This window comes from Theropithecus gelada, chromosome 7a (genome assembly GCF_003255815.1).
Source record: "Theropithecus gelada isolate Dixy chromosome 7a, Tgel_1.0, whole genome shotgun sequence".
In the NCBI taxonomy this organism is placed as follows: Eukaryota; Metazoa; Chordata; class Mammalia; order Primates; family Cercopithecidae; genus Theropithecus; species Theropithecus gelada.
The window spans coordinates 44640878-44654755 of NC_037674.1; the positions used below are offsets into that span (position 1 = coordinate 44640878).

General features: G+C 42.0%; 1 protein-coding gene across 3 annotated transcripts in view; it reads left to right on the forward strand.

Annotated features, from left to right (window-relative positions):
- The window catches only part of NOX5 (NADPH oxidase 5), a 137326-nt gene that overhangs the window by 82316 nt on the left and 41132 nt on the right, over window positions 1–13878 (forward strand). For 2 of the 3 annotated variants that reach the window (XM_025389706.1, XM_025389704.1), the window contains exon 1: window positions 11886–11976. The exons of the other annotated variant lie outside the window; for it this stretch is intronic. Coding sequence is in view for 1 of the 2 variants with exons in the window: in XM_025389704.1 (XP_025245489.1) it covers window positions 11927–11976 (50 nt within the window). In the remaining variant the exon portion in view is untranslated. Of the gene's footprint in view, window positions 1–11885; window positions 11977–13878 lie in introns of those variants that run through there. 3 annotated transcript variants of the gene reach the window in all.

Consider the following 13878-nt stretch of genomic DNA (forward strand, 5'->3'; position numbering starts at 1 on the left):
GGAGAATGGCGTGAACCCGGGAGGCAGAGCTTGCAGTGAGCCGAGATCCGGCCACTGCACTCCAGCCTAGGTGACAGAGCGAGACTCCGTCTCAAAAAAAAAAAAAAAAAAAAAAAAAAAGAAGTGTCAGCAACTGCACAGATACTTTTCTGTTTAGCAAGGAGGTAATCTAGAGTGATTCTATTATTTAGCACAACGTTAGCAAGAGAATTTAAAGTCTACTGTGTAGCCGTAGCCTTTGTAGCAGAATGTGCTATAGAGCCTATTTACGAGGGATACATTTTGAATTATTGTCTCATTTACTCCAAACCATGGAAAAAGAGACTTAACAAATCTTGCCCATCCAGAAGAGTGAAGGCCTCCAAACAATATTCTCTTTAACCTATGCTGGCAATATTCTCTTTAACCTATGATGTATGTTAAGAGGAGTGGATCTGTGTTCTGTTTCTGACTGACTATGAATCAACAAGGATATCATTAAAATGTTTTTACCCACATTGGCCCTTTGTCTTCTGTCTACCAGGGCGTAAGGCTATCCATGTATAAGGTTGGCTGTGAAATCCCTTGCAAAGAAAAGTATACCCCATGAGTGAACACAAGAGATCCCCTTTTTAGTTCTACTGTTCATAGAGAGATAAGCAAGGAAAAAAAATGAGAGACAAGAGTCTTGTGATAGCAGAGAAGCCTTGATCCATGATCTTGGGAAAAGGCTGTCCACATCTAGGATGCCATCTGCTTCTAGTGAGAAGCTGCTTAGCTTTACCTTAATGTCTCCAATGGATGTATAGTTCCAAGGGTCTGGACAGGCCCTTCTGAGCTGTGATACTATGAACCCAAAGGTGAAGGTCCTGAAGTTTTTTTGCAGTGTGGGTAGGGCAGTCTTTCTCTGATGTCATTTTCAGAAGATCCAATCTCTCTATGTTAAAGATCCAATCTTTAACATAAAGATTAAATAAAGAGACGAGCTGAGGAGTTAGAGAGTGAGTGAGATTGTGAAGGATTTGATTGTCCATGTTTTCTGAGGACCATGAAAAGCTTCTTTTATCTGGTGAAAATACACTTTGGCACAGTGTAGTAAAGCCTTGCAGCATTTAGTCATATCAGAGTTCAGTAGCAGAAGATACATGAAATTCTATTACTAGGTACATAGGCATTACAGTGACTATTCCACTGGAAGCGGATCTGATTGGCATCAATCCGCAATACTTTTGACCAAGGCAATCCAGTCAATTCAGTTGGCTTTGCCTAATGCTATTGTGTCAGTAATACCTTATTTAACTATTATACAACTTGTTCAGTGAAGCGAGTACCTCTGTTACTGGAGATTTGTCCAGGAATACCCCATAAAGAAAACACATTTCCTAATAACCTTTTAGCTACTGTTTATACGTCATCCCTCTTGCATAGGAAAGCTTTTATATAACCAGAAAACATGCATTGAAACTGATGAATGAAATCCCTCTATAAATGTTTAAATGGCCAATCAGGTAAATATATATACATATATGTTTCATTTGGATTATTTTGTCTCTTCCATGATGAGTCATGGAATGCAGAACTTTTAATAATGGAAGCTTTGAGGACTCAGGAAGGACCAGGCGGCTGTCCAGGCTCTCCATTAGTCCATGCTTAATGTTAGACTTATATGCTCTTAAATACCAATTTTTTTCTACAATTTTGGTGCATAGCACTGTTTATTAGATGGGTTATCATAAGTAATTTGGTTTGGACCATGTTTAGTTGTGCAATATTTAAATTGCACATCTAAACAACTTTAATACTGGTTGATTTAGCATGAAAATCTAGAAGAGTATTTTCTTGGTATTCAATTAATTCTTGTCCTGCTTGCATTAGCAGTTTTATAAATCAGCTCCTTTCTTGGAGTTCTGGGAATTCTTACCCAGTCCAAATGATATGATCCTAAAATGACGGAAAACCTGTATTTAAGAGTGCTTTTCAGCGTCCTTCTCATCCTTTTTATGAACCTCCTTGAAGACACAATGATCTAGGATTTTACTTTGCTTGTGAAGAGTTTACAGAAACTGCATCAGAATTAAGCAATTAACTATAAAAGTGACTTAAAATGGTCATAGTGAAAGACACAATAGACAAAGAAATTTGGTCATTTTTGTGACCTACTATTAGAAATACCAAAATTGTTAGAAATAGATAATCGGTGCCACGAAGAAAAGTCAGCGCAGAGACTAAAGATCTCTCAGCAAGGCCATCTTTACTTTCTGCAGAAAGGTTGCTTAATCACAGATGGAAAAATGGTGAGAGCACACTTGAATAGAGGAAAAGCAGACATATTTATCTCTTATGCATTTGGGTCTTCCTTACTGCTTTCTCCTGCATCCACTGGCTGGAGTCGGACCTCACAGTCTTAAACTGATACCCGATTTACTAATAGCCTAAAACTTTCCTAAACAGGTAAGTGCAAGGAAGAACAAAGAAGTTGCTTACAAAAGGTTTAAGGAAGCAATAACATTTCCATATAAGGAAAGGGCATAGGCTGTGAGCTGGGATGTGCCTGTGAGCATGTCCAACAGTTACATAGGATAGGGCTTAATAAAGAGTTATTAGCACAAAGCAAGGAGGCTTGAAGAAAGTTAATCTTTAAAAGAAATTATTATTTGTAACACTTACGATTTATTCTTTAACAAGAAGGGGAACTTTGAAGAGGAAACTTTTTACTTTTTATACCTATAATAATTTAATAAAACCATAATTATAAGTGATAGAATATACCCAGATAGATCAGATTTTTAGGAATCCCATGCAATTCTGTAACATATATTAATAACATAATTATACAAATCTATTTTGAAGAAGGTTAAACATCATTTCTTATTTGACAGTGCATCCCTTGGAATTTAATATATGAATTAATCCTGTTTATCTCTTCATTGGATGCTGCAGGGGCTCTCTGTAGCATCCCAAAGTTAGTTCGAGGCCAAAAAGGAAGACTTAATTTTAAATTTTAAATTTGATTTTGGGAAATCTATCAAATATATAAAAGGTTTAAAACAATCAAAATAGGATCATGGGTCACTATTAAATAATATTTATTTAGCCAAAGTGATAATTCGAAGATTTTACAAAGCAAAAACCTTTACTCTTTAATAGAGGAGGCTCAGTTTTCCAATCAAAATACCCAAGAAAGACACAGCATGAGACAGAATATTTCTTTTCTTCTCTCCACTCTCCCTCTCTCTCTTTTTTTCAGTTTACAAAAAAGGTGAACAAAAATATTTTACTGTGACTTATTAACACTACATGAAATTTTTGTTTAAAAGAGAAAACTGAATTTTACTGTTGTATTTATGTATTATTAACACTAAAGTTAATGTTAATAAACCTTATAAATAAATCTATCTAATCTTAGTTAGCTTTTGACCGCAACAGATTTTTATAAACCTTTTGTAATCTCTTATGATTTTTAAAATATTTTCTCTTCTCAATTCTTTGTATTTAGCTAGTGTTACCTATTTTTAAATTTGAAACAACTTTTAAGTAACTTTTTTTTTTTTTTTTTTTTTTTGAGACGGAGTCTTGCTCTGTCACCCAGGCTGGAGTGCAGTGGCCGGATCTCAGCTCACTGCAAGCTCCTCCTCTCGGGTTCACGCCATTCTCCTGCCTCAGCCTCCCGAGTAGCTGGGACTACAGGCACCCGCCACTTCGCCCGGCTAGTTTTTTGTATTTTTTAGTAGAGACGGGGTTTCACCGTGTTAACCAGGATGGTCTCGATCTCCCGACCTCGTGATCCACCCGTCTCGGCCTCCCAAAGTGCTGGGATTACAGGCTTGAGCCACCGCGCCCGGCCTTAAGTAACTTTTAAACCAGAAAAAATTATTGTTTTAACAAATATATTTTATACCTTTATAACTTTTTATCAAAACCATGTATTTCTGTTGTTTATACACTCTGTATAAAAAATTGTTTTTCTTATATCTGGTGGTTCTGATTATGTATATTATCTATCATTTTAACTCTTAGTGACCTTAATTTCTCGTGAAATTCTAGGAAGTAATTTTGAACTGTCTTGTGTCAGTATTTGTAGATGAAAACCGTTTTATAATTTTTTAGAAAGGTGTTTCTTCAGATTACCATTTATTACATTTAAATACATTTAGCTTTTTAATACCATATAAAAATAAGATGCCAAACTATATAAACTTATGTTTAATTAACATTTTGGTATTTTAATATTCTTAAAATGACTCATATACTTTATAATGATCTATTGTCTAACATAATATAACTTCAATATTTTAAGTTTTTGAAAGTAATTTTGAAACTATAACACAAGTACCCTCCCTTTGTCTTTTTTAGTCATCCTGGGTCTCAAGTAGCTACATAGCACCCAGGATGGCTATAAAGAGGAGGGCCTGAGTCCTGAATTTACATACCAGGTATAGAGTTCAGGACAGAAGACACTGCTGTGAAGATGGTGCCTGAAGGATCAGACCCCTCCCAGAATAGCCAGGAGGTAAAGCTGGGTCAGAGAAGAAGGGGCCATATTAGGCTTGATTCTGCCTCATAGCTTCAGTGTAGGCACTGAGAACATGTTCCCAGGCCTGTTAGGTATGAGTTCTAAATTTCTTTTCAAAGAATTAATATGTCAATATGTTCAATTCTTTGCCTTCTACTTTTAAACTTAACTTCCTCTAAAGCAATCCTTTTTGATCACCTACTCCACCCTGACTCATTCCAATCACCTACACCACCTTAACTCATTCCAATCACCTGTTCCCCCCAACTCATTCTGATTACCTGCTACCTGCTCTGCCCTGACTCCCACCAAAGCACTCACTCCATCATTCTCTTTAAATTAGTCAATCAGAATTAGCTTAGCCTGTGTGGTCTAACCCTAGCCAATAGAGGAACAACACAGCAGCTGGGGTCACGTGCTTCAGGGATAAGAAGCCCTTCCCCTCCCTTGTCTGAGTGTGTACTCACCACTGTTCCATCTGTAAGGGTGCACCCTTCAATATAGAAGTACCTTGCCTTGTTGAGAATTTTTTTAAAAATTTTATATTTGAGTGCTATTCCTTTTGTGGCACCAAAACTTTATATATAACAGACCTCACCATGATCACCTATTCAGAATCCAGGTGCTTAAAACTCAAAAATGTAAGCTCAAAGTCAAATCAAACAAATAACAAAAATATTACAGAAACAGTAGTACTATGACCTAGAAACATTTAACAAAGACAGCATAAGCCTGTCCGACTAGTAAACCCAGGCAAAAATGTCTGAATTATATTTAACTGATAATATTGGAGTCATTTCTATTTTACCAACATTTAAAACCTAGCTTTATTTATCAAATATTATCATATACACATGCCACATAGTGACATATAGTCATACAGACACAAACAGAAGCAGATCTTATAGTTCTTATAAGTAATTCTTACTTGTCAGCTTTTAGTTTTTTCCCCATTTAGACTGTTAATCTTTTAATTATTTGTTTTATTGCCCTAAGCAATTGTTATCTGTGCAACAATTTGCCTTTTACAAAGATAATCCAACAGGTTAAACAAGGTAGAAAATGTGTATCTCAAAAGAATAGAGCTAAGACCTTTACAAATGGAAATTTCCTTCATAGATTTAAATTTCTCCTATAAAAGCGTTTATGGATAGCCAGTTAAATGCCAGAAGTATGTATTTTAGTTCAATAGGTGATCTTTTAAATTTAGCTCTTGTTTGTTAGCCAAAATTACATTCACATGGTGAAACCCCATCTCTACTAAAAGTACAAAAATTAGCCGGGTATGGTGGTGGGCGCCTGTAGTCCCAGCTACTTGAGAGGCTGAGGCAGGAGAATGGCTTGAACCTGGGAGGCGGAGCTTGCACTGAGCTGAGATCATGCCATTGCACTCCAGCCTGGGCGACCGAGCGAGACTCCGTCTCAAAAAAAAAAAAGAAAAGAAAAGAATCAACAAGTAATCTAGTGGAGGGCTAGAGTCAAAACATGCCTTGCCTTTGGGGAAAAATGTAGGAAAAAAAAAAGCACTTTATTCAAAAAAAGCCCACAACAAATTGGGAGCATGGCTAGAGATTTTAAAAAGTTGGCTCTCTCCTCTACGGTAAAATATGTTCCACTTTACCCAAGAAATGAAGAAAAGAGGATTTCATGGGTTTTTTTTCCTTCCCCAATGATATTTTACTTACTCAATAATCAGATAAAGGCAAATAAGAGCAGCAAAATATTTTGTGCCTAATGGGACTATTATTTTAAGACAATTCCTAGTATTACCAGATGTTTGGCAAAACAGGCATTCTCTTTGAACATGGTGGGGAGTGAAAATTGTTTCACAATTTTTTTTTTTTTTTTTTTTTTGGAGACAGAGTCTCACTCTGTTGCCCAGGCTGAAGTGCATGCAGTGGAACGATCCTGGCTCACTGCAACCTCCACCTCCCAGGTTCAAGCGATTCTCCTGCCTCAGCCTCCCCAGTAGTTGGGACTACAGGTATGCATCACCACGATTGCCTAAGTTTTTATATTTTTAGTAGAGATGAGGTTTCATCTTGTTGGCTAGGCTGGTTTTGAACTTCTGACCTCAAGTGATCTGCCTGCCTCGGCCTCCCAAAGTGCTGGGATTACAGGCGTGAGCCACTGTACTCGGCTGTTTCACAGTTCTTGGAAAGCTATTTGGCAATGTCAAAAGGCTTCAGAAAGTTAATACTTCCTGGTTTAGTGGTATTAATACATTGTGCAACCATCACTACCATCTATCTTCAGAACTCTTTTCATCTTGCAAAACTGAAACTCTATATGATTTAACCGTAACTCCCCATTTCCCCTCTCCCTTTAGCCTCTGGCTACTTTCTGTCTCTATAAATTTGACTCCTCCACTTACTTCATATAAGTGGAATCATACAATATCTTTTCGTGACTGGCTATTTCACTTCAGTGCTGCCCATCTTATAAGTTCCTATTCTTTTTTTAATACTTGTTTTTCTTTCCTTTCTTTTTTGAGGATTCTAAACGTGCTTAAAGTCTATGATTTTCACTTCTTAAAGTATGAATTCTTCTCCCTATTACTGGTTTAACTGGCTATCTTCCTTAGCATTCTTTATATTCTTTTTCAGATCTTTTGGAATGGCAGCTTACTGGTTCACCCTGAATGGTAATTGTGTCAGCGCGTGTGTGGGTATGTGCGTGTGTGTGTGGAAGCATGTGCATGTTAGTGTTCAGTCCTCATCTAAAAGTTTTGTGGTAGTTTTCACCCCACTTCCTGGGCTCCCTAGTTCAATTCTGGCCTTGTATTGGTGTCTCAAGACTCCTGTCCATGGAAATCCTGAGGCTATTGTGGGTTCAATCACCAAGGAGCAGTTGGCCCAGTCTACTTCTTCACTATCAGGCTACGTCAATTTCTTCTTCTCTCCTAAATATAAGATATAAATAATCGTCCCAACAATGGCCAGTCCTAGCTCTTTTCAGTGATCTGCCATAGGCAGGGTCCTCTCTGTGGAGGGTGTATGGCAGTATATTCAAGCTTACGTACAAGGCATTTGAGGTCGAGACATGGAAAAATACCGAGGCACTCTGTGCATGTTGTTTGTGCATGAGACTGAAACTCCTTGACCCTGAAAACAAGACAAGGAAAGGAATGTGTAATCAGGAGCACTGAAAACAGCCTCCTGAGATTATGGTCTATGTGTTTTTCCAAGGTCATATGTGTCTCATGGCCCAGCTGCAAAGAGCTGCCTGGTGGATGCCTTTTGTTTGAATTGTAGTTTAAACAAGCTTTCTCAATAAATATTCGGTGGACAGATCTTGGAGCCGCACTCCCTCAGAGGAGCTGCTCCCCGCCCTGCTCAGCTGGAATTGTCTGAGTACTTCATTCTTGGCGCTCACTGCAGTCACAAGCTGCCCCCTCAGATGAGGGGTTCACATCGCTTCACCTGCAGCAGCCTCTGCTTGCCTCTGGATGTGGAGCTGTGCAGGACTGTAGCTTCAGTTTCACTTTCCATTGCGTATTTCTGCCTTATCTCTGGTCAATAGAGATGTTTATCTGTTTTTCAAGAGCAGGCAGTCTTTTAAACCGGGTGCAGTGGCTCACACCTGTAATCCCAGCACTTTGGGAGGCCAAGGCGGGTGGATCACCTGAGGTCAGGAGTTAGAGACCAGCCTGGCCAATATGACGAAACCCCATCTCTACTAAAAATTCAAAAAATTAGCCGGGAGTGGTGGCAGGCGCCTGTAATCCCAGCTACTCGGGAGGATGAGGCAGGAGAGTCATTTGAACCCCAGAAGTGGAGGTTGCAGTGAGCCGAGACCACACCACTGCACTCCAGCCTGGGCAACAAGAGCAAAACTCCGTCTGAATAAAAAAAAAAAAAAAAAACACTTTATCTCTCATCGCTTTGTGTGTGGCACAGATGGGGAGGTCTCAAAGAGTGAACTCAAAGAGTTAACTTGATGCATCTCAACCAGAAGTCCCAAGAGACCACTTCTTACTTTTCTGGCTCCAGCTCGTGGATGTGAAGGAAGGGATATTAGCATGGATGCACCCCTTTGGCTGACTGCAGGGTCTCAGCCTCCCTCAGCCAACTCCCAATACTCCCCAGCTATTTCTTGGGTGGGCACCTCACAGGCACTCACAAGCCGGCCACTCGCATCCGGTCACTCTGACAGCCTTTGGAGAGGATCTCTTCTTCCATTGCCCCAGAGTTTGTGTCTCTTTGGAAAGCACCTCCCAGTGCAGGAGCTCTCTCCTGGGCCTCCAAAATTCACGACCCCTGAGTAGCCAAATAATACCAGAACCACATCAAATTCCGTGCAAAATTAGGGAGAGTGCCCCACTTCTTTCTTCAGGTCTCAGATCAGAGTTCCAGGGCAAAGCTGGAGAAGAGACCCACACTCTCCCTTGTTCCCCAGGCACCACCTGAAGCCCACAAATCCAGCTTCCTCCTCAGTGGCAAACCTGCCTCAACAAGGCAAACTAGCTCGGGCAAGTGAGCTCATCAGACACAACCCCCCTCTGAATCCCACGCTGGGCTACCTTCTGTATGCAACCAGAAATACACAAACATTCCATTTTAGCAGTGATTTTAATCTGGGTAAGTGGATTGCACTGATTTTTACTCTTTTTTTTGTGCTTTTAAGCTTTTTTTCCCTAATTTTTAAATAATAATAATAATTATTTTTAAAAATCGAGATGGGGTCTCACTCTGTCACCCAGGCTGGAATGCAGTGGTGTGATCTCAGCTCACTGCAGCCTCTACCTCAAGCGATCCTCCCATCTCAGCCTACTGAGTAGCTGGGACTATAGGTACACACCACCACACCCAGCTAATGTTTTTGTATTTTTGGTGGAGATGGGTTTTTGCCATGTTGCCCAGGCTGGTCTTTTACTCCTGAGCTCAAGCAATCCACAAGCCTTCGCCTGATAATTAATGTTTATAATTTGTGTAATTATAAAAAAAGTGTCATTGAGAGAAAAAAAAATCTCTCCTTCCAAAAGTTTTGTTAGAAAAAAGACTCTTCCAAAAATACATTTTCTGGCTAGGCACGGTGGCTCACGTCTGTAATCCCAGCACTTTGGGAGGTTGAAGCAGGTGGATCACATGAGGTCAGGAGTTCGAGACCAGTCTGACCAATATGGTGAAACCCCACCTCCACTAAAAATACAAAACTTGGCTGGGCCTGGTGGTGCATGCCTGTAATCCCAGCTACTAGGGAGGCTGAGGCAGGAAAACTGCTTGAGCCCAGGAGGCAGAGGTTGCAGTAAGCCAAGATCATGCCACTGCACTCCAGCCTGGGCAACAGAGTGAGACTCCATCTCAAAAAAAAATTTTTTTTTTCATAATGTTTATTACTTCCCTTGTAAAAACTTGCATTTTGTCCAGATACTGGGATACGAACTAGGTAGTTGTCAGAACTTTGGCGAGTATTGATGTGTTGCTCCATTGCTTAGCATTGCTTACTGGCTTCCCAGCTCCTAGGTAATCCTAGGCCTTTAGCTCTCTTCCTGCCAAATTTGTCATGACCTGACTCCTGTTCCCCCCCAGTTCTGCTTTCAAACATGTGCATCTCCAGGTCATTACCAGAACTGCTTTTAGTTCCGGGAACACAGAATGCATTCTCATTTCATGCCCTTCTATACCATCTTCCAGCTGCCCAGAATGTCCTTTTCCGTTTCCACCTGGCAAACTCCTACTCATTCTCCAAAACCCACCACAGAGCAGTCCCTTTCACTGGGAAGTCTTCCTGATTCTCCCTTCCCAGTGCTGTCTCGCTACACACTTCTGTATCTTCATTTACCATGCTGGATTATCTTACTTGTCTCCCTATATACAATCAGGGCCTGGCATATAGTTTCTCCTAAGTATTTGTTGAATTGAGGCAGGTTTATTCATTCCACAAACATACATGGCATGCCCATGATATAGTGAGCACTGTGCTAGTTTCCTGGGATTCAAAATTAATGAGGCACAGATCTTGCCTTTAGGAGCTCACAGTCCAGTGGGACAGAAAGAGACACATACAGATAGTTACAATTATAGTGGGTACCAGCAGCTCTGTCTCACATCTTCTCATTCTTGCTTTTTTCCCTTAACTGGCCATAACTTTAAAGTATAATTCATATTTACTGCTTGGCTTATTTCCTCAAAAGAATTTTCTATTTCCTACATATTATTCCTGAACTGATTTAATGGAATGCGTTTGTATCTCTCTTTACTTTGCCAGGAAAACTATCGAAATAGTCAAAGTAGCTTCCAAAATTGCTGCTCTCCAGGCATGAGAGCACTGCACTTCCAGAGATTACCAAAAGATCACTGAGATTCTGTAGAACTTGTCCTGGGACTGGCTCCAAACAAATGAGAACTGGCTGAGCCTGTAGGTAGAAAAATATGTGAGTGACAGCAAAGGGGCTTCCAGTGAGCCCCTGCTGGTTCAGAAGACTTGACATGACTAGCACCAAAGGATCCCTTTAGGGTACCCCCACCATGAGCCACATACGGGGAGAAATTTCCTGTAGCACTCTGCTTTAAAACAAAATCATGATGATAACGAATCATTTCCCTGATTTTGGAAATTAACCAGAGACATCTAAAATCACCACAAGGACATCCCAATCTGCACCAGATGACCAGGGTTATCAGCCAGAGCTGATCTCTTTCCAGGCAAAACAAAAAGTATAAACACTTTGAATTTTAATCGCAGAGCAGTATTACCTAAGTAATTACACAATTTCCCTTAACTTTAAAACAAAAGAGGTTGCAAGTCCCACTTTTTCCCCAGGCTCTTTGGGCTAGGAACCTGTGCATGTGATTGTTTCAATATAGTTTTACACAGTATGTCGAGACTGAGTTTAGTTCCATGGGTGGTTAACTGCACAGTCTCCACAGTCAGCCCAATGTAGTTGTAAAATTTGTGCTGAGCCCACTGGACACATTACTTCACCTCTCTGTTTCACTTTCCTAATCAATAGAATCATGCCAACACCCACCAGACAGGGCTGTGTTATGAATTAAACTGAGCAATACGTGCAAAGTTCTTAGAGCTCAGAGTAAATGCTTAAACATTTTTGTTGATAATTGATATCATTGTTATTGGCGAAGTCTTGCTTGACTTATAAGCAGGGCCTGCCTGGAGTTGCTGATTGTCTTCACAGTATATTCCTAGATAACCTAGCTTCATCATAGTATTTTTGAGGAAAGGAAAGAGAAGATACTGGGCCAGATGGAAGACAGCTCATCCTTCCGAATAAAACTCTTGCCCCACTGCATTCCATGCTTCCTGGTTGGGATTTTTCTAGACCAACTCAGCCACCAGTCTTATGAGGGACTGTGGGTGTGAGCAGGTCTTCAGGCGTCAGGAAGAGGAGGAGTTAGGGGGGTGGCTACACAGTGCCGGCAGCTCTATGGACAGCAGTCTTTCTGGGACCTGTGATCTAGAAGACAGGAGAAGATGAACACGTCTGGAGACCCAGCCCAGATAGGCCCTGAAGGCTGTAGAGGGTGAGTGGCTCATTTGTCCAGCTTTCCATGCCAGGGACAAGGGAAAGGTGGGATTATTTCCCTTTGTGGGATCTACAAAAGGTGACTGTGTCTGCCTTGGGCAGAAGTCAGAAGATCTGAGATCTATTCTTGCCTTGCTACTAGCAAACTGGGCTATCTTGGATAAGTCACCAGCCCTCTCTGGGCCTGTTTTCTCATCTGTAAAATAAAGAACTGGCCAAGTCAGTGTAATAGCAATATACAGCATTTGTACAATGCTTTCCAGTTGCACTTTTCCAAACAGCATCTCATTTAGTCGTCATAGCTCTTTGTTGGAGAGATGCTTGTGGGCTGGTCATTCAGCTGGTGCAAAGCAAGGCTGGACCTAAAATCCTGGTCTCCTAGGGTAAATTCTGGCCTCTGGTGAGCACATTGTTCCCCTTGAGCTCTGAAATCTGAAGATTCCCAGCTCCTTCTTGCTACCTACAGTGTTACCTTTCTTCCCTCCCTATTCCCTCACCATCTACATCACTCTGGCTGTCCCAGTCTCTTCTCAGTCCCTTCCCAGAGTTACCTCTCCCCTCTCACAAGCTCACCACACTGATCTTATTTCTGAGAAGTGGGAGGTGAACGGCAGATACCTCCTCCCTGCCCTCCCTGGGTTAGCACTTGCGTGCAGCCCTTTTTCCAGAATTCTCCAGAATGCTTTGTGGAATGCCTTCCCGAGGGTTCTGAGAGGTGAAGAAGGTGGAGGGTGTTTAACCCCCAAGGCAGCATTTCTCCAGGTGCACGGGTGGGTCACCCATGCGTGGGTCACAAGATCTGGGGTGCAGGTGAAATGTGCAGATCCCTGGGACCCACCCCAAGGTTGGTGGGTCAGAATGCACATACTTACAAGCTCTCATGTTTCTGGCAAGAACATATTGCAGTTTGGGAACCGCTAGTTGTTAGGTGAATGCCCTTTTGGGCTGCAGAGGGCTGTCTTGAAACCACTAAAAGGTGGCTAGAAGTCAGTGGGAAGCGTGAATGTCTTGGGCGGCAGTGATGGGAAGCCGGCTTCAGCTCAGGAACATGAGAAGCAGGCACTCAAAGCTTGGTTTCTGCACAGGCAGTGAGCGTCCCATCAGTGAAGGTTGAAGCAGAGTCATTGCTGGGTGGCGGGTGGGAAGAAGTGTGTGGGGCTGGGCCCGGGACAGTGGTTCTCTGGGGCGGGTGTGAAAAAACCTAGGAAGCTCTTAAAAGAGGCTCTTTGGCTGATGTTGAAGCCACGAGGGATGAGAAGTTCTGGTGGGAAGCTCCCTTCCAGCTGTGGGCTGCTTCTAGTACACAGGGACAGGAATAATACCTACCTCACTGGGCTGCACCAAAGACAGAAGGGCCCAATATACTCAATAAAGTGCCTGGAACACTGGAGGGCCTTGAGCCCCTGCCTGGGAGCTTGCAGGAGCTGGCCTATCTCCGTGGGAGGCTGGGCGGGGGCATTGCCCTGGCCCTTAACACTTCTAGCTACAGGTTCTCTCAATGCCCCATCTCATCCCCCTCCTCCACAGTGAGTTGGGCCCTAGGGGCTTTGGACTGGCCTCTAGCAGGGGCTGCCTGGAGCACCCTCCTTGCTGCCTGCGGCTCCCGTAACTCACTAGGACCACAAGTTTATAGCTAGGACCACAAGTTTATAGGCGAGGAGAGAGTGAGGACCTGGACAGGTGATCTGCAAGAAGAACCTGAGGAGTCTAAAGCCTGGGACCTAAGCCTGGCTCTGCCCTAAGTCAATGCAGGGGCCCTGGGAGGACATCTCTCGGTGCTCCCTCTGGGAAATGGGAATCCATATAGGACTTGCTGCCTTGGAAAGTGAAGTGAGTTAATAGGCATGAAAAAGAGAAGAGAAAGGTGTACGTACCTAATCATCAGGTGCTAGACAGACGT